Here is a 9,167-nt window from a genome sequence, read left to right on the forward strand (position 1 = left end):
AAAAAAAAAATGGGGAAGATAATAGAAATTAAGCATATTCTACAGTGGAGGAATACCTGCATGGACTAATTTTTTAGCAGTGACAGCACCAAATAGTGATGAAGGACCAGGTCTCTTGACAACTACTGCCATAGTGTTTTTAACAGATATTTATTCTGGTTTAGAATCTAATAAGTTTACTCCTATAAAATTTAAAAAAACAAAAACATATTAACCTGCATTCCATAGTGGAGATCTCCAACAAATTGGGACTGTAATGCCCCACCATTTCTAGACTCTAAATCTCCTTGTAACTCAATGATTCCCCAAGTATGAGGATTATCAGCCCTGAAAAATTAAAATATTTCTGGAAAAAAAAGCGACACCAAATGTTTTCTTACCCTTAGAGATAACAGAAAAATAACATACATTTTTAAATAAACTGGCATATTTAATAATTTATGACAGCTAAGAACTAAAACTGTACTTAATACAGTTTTACAGATTTCCCGCCAAAAGATAACAATATGTTACCTGTTTTATACCTCAAAGAGGTATAAGTCTAGAATGTGATTATACTTTGGATAATAGTCCCGAGACTTCTACTGTAAACCCTATATTTGTCAAAGGGCTTGGGTTTTTTTTTTATTCAGCAAAAATTGTTTTCTACTAATGTGATTCCGCTTTTTATTTTTTGAGCGACAAGGGATAAACAATGTGCAGTTTAACTCACTTTTGAAAAAACAAACGAATCGAAACTAGGGCATAGTGATGCGCAAACTGCTCGTAATGAAGTGTGGAATCAGGGAACAATTGATGAGTGCTTGTTTTTAGAAGTTTTTCTGCAAAGATTTCGGGTTGGAAAACAAGGAAGATTATTGTGGTCATTTCGTAGTTAGAAACGATCACGGATCGTGGAGAACGTTTCGCCCACCATTGACTCGTTGTAAGGAGCTGATGCTTATGCCCGGCCGTATGTTGTACAATTAATGTAGCAACAGCACGAGTTGGGCAACGAAATCCTTAACACCCAAGTCTCCTGGCCTCTTCCACTTTTTCAATCAAATGAATAACTTTTTAGGAGAGAGAAAATCTTTCAAAACTAGAGTGACATTAAAAAATTAAATAATTTTTCCAGGTGTCTAAATTTATTTTCTATTGAAATGAATTAGCTTGTAGTTTGGAAAAAGTGTATTGATAGTGAAGGAAATTATTTTGACTAAATATGCATGTATTGTTGAAGTGAATTGTGAATGATATTACTGAATTTAAAACATAAACATTTCTCTTCCTCAGCATTTGTGGAAATAAAGAATAAAGGCTAGATAAAAATATATAGGCTATAATACATAAGACCAGGAATCACTGTCAGCTGAGCCAGACTCTAAAATCTACTCTGGATTAGACAGGAGTTAACCGAATGGGAAATAGTCTTTCGACTTACTACACCACTGGAGGGAACCCTCCTGACATTTATTAAGAATTAGGAAAAAATAACGTATGAGACTTTACTCTTACAAGACTCTAGACCTCCCGAGAAACGAACGGAAGAAACTTGTTTCCAGACCTCATGGACTGACAAGCCTGAGGGCAACCAGTCCTTAGAACTTTCGAACAAGGAAGGTGGAAAGATAATCAAGTAATAATGCATGATAACAAGGCAGAGATATCCTGAGAGTCCCTTACGAACTCGGAGGAAAATCTGGATGGCCACATCTCGACGGAGTCTTATATACTCACTGTAAACGTTGACGTCGAGAGGCTATATTTGGGCTCCTATATTACTTTCATTTATAATTTATACAAACAAGAGTTTGGTATTCACTGTGCTACACAATTATTCAAGGGAATGAGTGATCATAAGACATAATCTGATTTAGCTTATGGATCTTACAATTAGAAGAGCTTTGGCAATTCTCTTTAAGCAGTTCTTAGGAACCCAGCCTAAAGTGGTACGTACTACAAATATAGTAAATATGATCTCTTTCTAAACATCAACTGCAATGGATAATCAAGAAATTCTTATAAGGACTTATTAGGAAATGCAAACAGAAAATTACTGGAAAAAAGGCTTAATTCTCTAGGACCACTATTTCCGGACTAATGAAGTGATAGTAAAGTAAATATCTACCTTTTGAGCTTTGAAAGGGAATGAATGAAAATTCCGCGAGCTCTGGAATGGGAACTTTTGAGAAATAATTGATAGGCGTTTGTCACGTATTTAAAATCCATCCATCACATAATTTGTTGGAGAAAAAAATCTTTATTGACTTGGCTAAATGTGGTTTCCTACCACAATGATATTTGCATTAATCTTTCAGTTAGAACATATTTTAACTTTTCCTGTCATAAATCATGATTATAACAAAATTCCAATAAAAATAAAAAATACTATTTGTGAATGGAATATGGTCCGGGTGCGGTCAAAAAAACTCAAATAGTAAATGGGTATACTATTTTTGTATAATGGGTATACAATTTGTTTCACAATTAGCAAATATCTAATTGTAATAGTGAGGACATTTACATTTCATCTAAAATATACTTAACAATTAGGATTATTATTACATTTTAGTAAATCTGTAAAACTAATTGATTGACCCAGTATTTCTTGAAACTTATCTTTTTATCTTTTCACGAATCAAAACGTAACTGGTAAAAAAGAACGCGTAATGTTATGCCTACCTCCCAAAGTTCACCTTCAGTTAATTTATTTTGTTATGAAGAAAAGGAATTTAAAATATTTTAAACATAATATTTCAATTTTAATGTTTTTATATTAATCTTTTTTTTTCTTTCAACGAATTCTTACGATTATTTTTTGTAACGCAGTTATAACGGTTATTATGATCTTGATGTCTTCCACTGAAGACTTCAGTTTAGTGTTGGTTGGTTACTCGTACTTCTTTTTCGCTCTTACTATCGGTTGTTATAATCGTGCTTGTTTGTTGTCACCTTAAACCATTCTTGTTCCCTTTAAATTTTAAACTTACTATTTCTTATTAGAACGTTTGAAATGTCTTCAGCTATGGAAGAAGATGATTATTTCTTGAAATGGGAAAAACATCATAGTGCTTTTATTTCATATTTTAGCACCCTATTTAGGAGAAGCATGTTAGTGGACTGTACACTTGCTGCAGAGGATAAATATATCAAAGCTCATAGAATGGTTTTGATGGCTTGTAGTCCATATTTTGAGGTAATATTTTATTTGAGGTTTAAATGTTATTGTGAATATTAATTTGAACCAATGAAACATTAAGCCATAAGAGAAAACTTTGAATTTAGAAATTCAATTTTACAATACTGTGTAGATTTTTAATTGATATACTCAAGCTTTTCAAAAGTTTGTGTATGCTATATAACCTTTCTGTTGACATCTTACTATCAATAGTTTATAGTTGATTTTGATGTAGACATTTATTTTATAATAAAACAGAATACATATTGCTGCTCTGCTTTGATAGTTGCACATCTGACAAAAAAGGTTTTTTAATTATTTTGAATTTGGAGAAATCCATAGATTGTAACATAGACTGGATTTACTTTATGATAACTCGACTAGTGGGCCCAGTAGTGAAATTAACTCCAGTGTATGGTTCTCTCTTTGGAATATGTCCAATAAAAAAAACATACCAAGACTTTTTTTTTTAGGATGTGCCACTTTTTAACTAGAGCGGAGATACTGCTTATAATACCACTTGGTAAAATGAGTTTTGTGTATGTAAGGATTAGAAATCAAGTCTCTTTACTTTTGTTTACTTTATAAGTAATAATAAGTGATATTAATGTAGATATATAAATTATATAGACACTCCTTTATGCAATTAATTTATATTATATTTCATTGTTTGTTTCAGGAGTTGTTGAGTGATCATTGTGACAATTTTCCTATTGTGTTCCTTGACATCAAGTTTTCTGAATTGAAGTCAATTGTAGACTTTTGCTATCGTGGAGAAGTGAAAGTATCATTTAATGAACTTGAAGGATTTTTGAAAGCTGCTAATGTGCTACAAATACGTGGACTGACGGATAAATCAAAGTCTGAAAAACCTGGAGGAAGCACTCCTAAATTGAAACGTCGTCATTCCACTAATAATAATATTGATAACTCAAAAAAATGTGATAGTGTAGTTAGTGATACTGTAAGTGTGGATAATAGTGGGAGTGATGTGGTTCAAGAAATTAGTGATGGTGTCAATAGTGAATCAATGGAAACTATTGCTGAAAAGAAAAGAAAAATGCTTACTCCAGATCTTCTTAAAAGTAAGTCTATAATTTATTTACTTTTACTTAGACTATTACTTTGTAATTGTTTCAATAAATGTTACAATTATTTATATCAGTGAAGTTCTGGTATTGTTCATGTAATATTAGTGGAAAGTTTTGTACGATATGGCACCAAGCAACATGATCTAATGTTTGAACATTTATGAAGTTTACGGTTTTAAACACTAAGTTAATTACATTCTATGAAAGCTATTATTCATAAGAAATAGAAAATAAATACCTTCATTCGATGCTCTCCTACCTTAGGATCTTCTAAATTCTCCTATTAAGGTTTATCTAACTGCATTATTAAAACCTAAGGTGCCTGTCTTTGTGAACAGAAATGATTTTGAGTGAATTTTAATATTTCTTAAGTATTATTGGCAACATATTTGTATATCCATACATTAATTTAGATTGTTGATGATCTGAAGGCTAAAGTAGTTTTAATTGCTATGTCATAACTATTGATGATAATTATCAAAAATATAATTTAGTAAAAAAATATTTATTTTATCATAACTTAGTATGCGGTAATAAGGTTAGGAAGTGTATTTTTACCTCAACGCAACTACAATGAAAATTTTCAAATTCTTACTTTTCTGTAAGGGTTCCAAACCTTGAAATGGACTTATTATTATAAATTAAGTTTATTGATCACCTAGTGTTATTGAAGTGTCTTATCAAAGTTACATTTGAACTTATCTTAAATTAGAACATTTTGTGTATAAATATACTTACTTTCTGTTTAAGCATAAGGAAGTTTTGATTAATAAGCCTTATTTGCTAAATCCTCTTAATTTTTGATGACATCTATAAAATATTGTATCATTTTTTTTTTTTCATTTTCATGATAATCATATTAAATGATAATTTTAATATTTCTAACAAATAGCATCTTTTTTTCAGGCCTCGTGAAGTGTGAGCTTACCGCTTCAGAGGAAAATCAAGGTAAGAATCAGTGTTTTTGACCTTGAAGGTGGCTGGCCTGTCTAGTTAATTATTTAAAATAATCATTTGAGTAATAAAAATATCAACAATTAGATTAAAATTATCTTTTTATTTTTTTAAAATTTTTTCATTTATATATATTTTTTATTTGATTATTAACGAGAAATAAAATTTAAGTTTTTTTCCTTTTAAAATATTTTATTTACAAACTGCTTGTATCATATTTAGTTATTTTTTATCAAAAGTTCAAAAGCTCTTTTTTTTTCTATAACAAAAACCAACATTTTAATAAACTATAATATCATAATATTAAGTGACATTGTGAAGCTAAAGGGATGATACTGTCTACATACCTCCCTCTACAGATACTCGAAGCCCAATTACTTCATTAAATTTGCTATTTAATTATTTATAAATAATTTAGAGTTTTAAATTGATTGTAATAATCATAAATATTTAGTAGACAATGGGTAGTTTGTCTTGAGATATTGAGTTGCATGTTAAGACTGATATTAGGCCAAAATACTGCAACAAATAATCAATTTTTTTTTATATCCATATTATCAATTCTTGTCTATTACTTTCTTTTATGCAGACTTAAAATCTTTTTTTGATGTCATTAGACTTCTAAAACGGCTCATCGCATAAATTTAATCCTCAAACAACATAGATTAATCTTGAAATATATACAATCATGGAGAAACAGTAAGGAATCTATATTGACCATTCATTGTTTAGTTAAGGGGATTATTGTGATCATGCAAAATTCAAAACTCTTATTTAAGTAATGATATTGAAATCCAAATTAATCATTTTGAGGTGACTTCATTTTTATAGCAATTAAATGAATTATTTAAGTCTTGGAGACATGTATATTCTAATTGTTGTATATTGCTTCCTTCTACATTGACACAGATTCTTTTAGCTCTGATGATTTTAGTAGAGACTGAGCCAATAATAGACTGTAACTGTTACTGATTTAACTGAATAACAGTTTAAAATATCAATAAATAATTTAATTATTTTACTTAAAGCTTAAATAAATAAGTATGCATTAATTATCAATCCATAGTATTAATTAATAAATATTTCCTTATTTGCCAAGAAGTTAGTTGTTCAAAAGGAACAAGTAAATTAATTCACAGATATAATAATAATAATAATAAAGGCTTAGCGAACCCGAAGGGTTGATGCTAATATGACCTATCACTGGCTACACACATCTACCCAATAATACCCGTCAAAACCCAAATCTATCAGATCAATCTTGATGCAGTTTTTCCACCTAAACTTCAGTCCAACCCTTGCATGTTAACCCATCGTGTTAATTAATATTTTAGGAATCCATTCGTTACCAAGCTCAACAAACTTCCATGCCCATCTTATTCACCGCAATGCTATAACATGAATTATATTTAGCAGATGCAGTTCCCTCATTTAGGTATGGTTTAGCCTTCTAAATTCTCTAGTTTAACTCATCTTTTTTTTCGGCCAGAATACTTTACGTACTGAACCTGAATACATTATGTATTTCCTCTTGTATCTATCTCATCAAAACTGTTCCCGTTTCTACTGCTAACCATGTATTTTGTTTTATTCATATTTATTTCGAGATCTAGTTCCTTACTAGATTTTATCTGCAACAAATCACAAATATAGGATGTTATTTGATCAGCTTATGAAGTTCACTATGTCTTAACATACAGAACAGTTCAGTAATTTTATAAAAAATCCTCCAATAAGTCAAATGGTTCAACATAAAATCTGCTTTTTAGGTTTCCTGAAAACTTTTTATTTTCAGGGGCGTGCTTTTTAAAATTTACACTTCAATTATTCAATAAAAAAATTTCTTTTAAATATTATCAAATATGTGAAATATAGTTTTAATAGAATTATAATCATAAATCCAGCAATTTAATTGGCAATATCTTAGTGCTATAATCACTAAAGATTTATATATGTTAAATATAAAAATATGTAAGACTGTTGGACTGTTTGCCAAACAAATGACTAAAAATTTATTTTGCACTGAATTGATGAGTAAATGCATGAAAAGTTAACTGAGATGTAGTCAAGAAATAAAGTTTGGTTTTGACAGGATTGAGGTCAGTTGAGGAAGGTTATAGACAGTATTTGTTGACTTATGGGCATCCAATCTCCCTATTTGTTGGGTATTATTATTATATTGATGCTTCAGCCAAAACAAAATTCTTTATAAATTGATATAATATCTAAATGTATCAATTAGTATATCTTTTTTAAAAATTGAAACATCTAAATCTTCAATTTTAACTAAACAGGCCTGTTCTTAATGCCACCTCCAGCCACAGTTGTAGAAAGTAGTTTGCTTATTTATTTTAGTGATTATTTATTTACACACTTTAACATATGTTTTCTGAAACTTTCACTCTCTCTTTCAACTATGATCGAGGCTGATGCTGCTTCTGAAGAAGAAAATTTTAAAAGTGGTAATTGTTTTTTTAATTTAATTTATTTTTACAACCTTGATTTTGCGTTCAATGGCTTACCTATATTTCCTCTCAGTAAAAAGCTAATTATGTTTCCTCACTAGATATTATATTGAACTTCTATAACTATATCTAACAGTTTTGTTTATTGTATTTATATTTTCTCTTTCATTTAACAGTGTTCATTCAGTAGATTTAAAAACTTCACATGTGATAACAACTGAAGCTTTGTATTTGGCATTTTTTGATATTGATATTAATCAAACCGATATGTTTTTGTAATTATTTCCATCCAAATTTTCTTATTGATTTAAAATTATCTTTAATTATAAGTGAGATATTGAAATTTGATTAATTTGATTTTGGACTAAGCCATTGAATGGTAGCTCCATTTTATTTTTGTTTTTTATGATAACCAAAAGCTCATTATTGTGCTATTATAAAAGTTTATATATATATTTTGTATAATTTTTTTCTTTTTTGGATAGGGTTTTTCGCTGCTCATTACATCTTAACTACTTTTGTTTCCTTGGTTTTTCTGTTTTCGTTATGTGTATTACAACTGTAGTTCCACTTATCGAAGCTGAAATACAGTTATTGACTCATGATTTTATTGAGTACTAATTAGTTCAAGTTAAGTTTTGAATTGGAAATAGTTCTTGCCGATTATTTCTTACTTGATGTATGGGCTTATTTCTAATGGTTATATAAAATTTTTATCATTTATAAGTATACTGGTAAGGCTCGTATTTATATAACAACTTAGTTGACAATTGAGACAGTAACTGAGAAAATGGCATATGTTCGAAAACTTTTTTCTTAGAAATTACCATGTTAACTTTTGAAAACAATGTAACAATGTATGAAATCAGCTTATTTTTCATCAATAAGTGTGATATTTTTTATTTTTTCTAACTATATTAGAAAAATGTTAAGGTTGATATAAACTCTCTTTGATAATATATTTAATGTATCAGAAACACAAGGATGTAATGAGATTTGACAAAACCCTTCTGCTTCTACTGAATGGTGAATACTGACTACTTGACCATTTTGACTGGCTTCAATTTCAACAACATATTTGATTTTTTTTTTAAAGGAGGATTGTGGGGATTGGATATTTTTGGTGAAGGTGATGGTGAAGTATTTATCTTAGTTGGCTAAATCACTCTCAGTTAGTGCATTATTCTAGAATAAAGGAATATAAGGGTATTCTATAAATAGATAACTGGAAACAGTTTGTTGGAAGGGGGAATAATTTCATTTCAGCCTGTAGTGTATCAGTTGTGAATTGGGCTATCATATTTGTTATGTAGATAATGAATAAAAGCAGGAACCAACAGATGGTCATTGTGAATTGGAAGGAGCTAGTTGAAGTAATAGTTTTTTTAGTGTAAAACTACAGGAATTTTGAAAAAAAAACTTTTGGTTTTAAGGTATTTAACAGGAGTAAATTATTGATTAGGGGAATCTTGTTTTTAAAGGAAAGGCATTGAAATA

At 29.4% G+C, this 9,167-nt stretch overlaps 2 protein-coding genes across 4 annotated transcripts in view; one reads left to right on the plus strand and one right to left on the minus strand.

The window, feature by feature from the left end:
* The window catches only part of LOC106679531 (chromosome transmission fidelity protein 8 homolog), a 2,604-nt gene extending 2,085 nt beyond the window's left edge, over window positions 1–519 (minus strand). Inside the window, exons 1-2 of the mRNA XM_014418747.3 lie at window positions 409–519; window positions 216–327 (exon numbers count right to left, since the gene is read on the minus strand). Of these exons, the coding sequence (XP_014274233.1) occupies window positions 216–327; window positions 409–428 (132 nt within the window). The 5' untranslated portion in view covers window positions 429–519. The remainder of the gene's footprint in view (window positions 1–215; window positions 328–408) is intronic.
* Window positions 520–2,714: 2,195 nt separating this feature from the next.
* LOC106679526 (longitudinals lacking protein, isoforms H/M/V) overlaps window positions 2,715–9,167 on the plus strand; it is a 36,379-nt gene continuing 29,926 nt past the window's right edge. Inside the window, exons 1-3 of one of the 3 annotated variants that reach the window (XM_067047304.1) lie at window positions 2,715–3,178; window positions 3,840–4,245; window positions 5,158–5,199. In XM_067047304.1, the coding sequence (XP_066903405.1) occupies window positions 2,996–3,178; window positions 3,840–4,245; window positions 5,158–5,199 (631 nt within the window). In that variant the 5' untranslated portion in view covers window positions 2,715–2,995. Of the gene's footprint in view, window positions 3,179–3,465; window positions 3,704–3,839; window positions 4,246–5,157; window positions 5,200–9,167 lie in introns of those variants that run through there. The other 2 variants (XM_014418741.3, XM_014418742.3) reach the window with 2 other exon arrangements.

Source organism: Halyomorpha halys, unplaced genomic scaffold, assembly GCF_000696795.3.
Source record: "Halyomorpha halys isolate HHAL.00 unplaced genomic scaffold, Hhal_1.1 Scaffold208.1, whole genome shotgun sequence".
Lineage (NCBI taxonomy): Eukaryota > Metazoa > Arthropoda > Insecta > Hemiptera > Pentatomidae > Halyomorpha > Halyomorpha halys.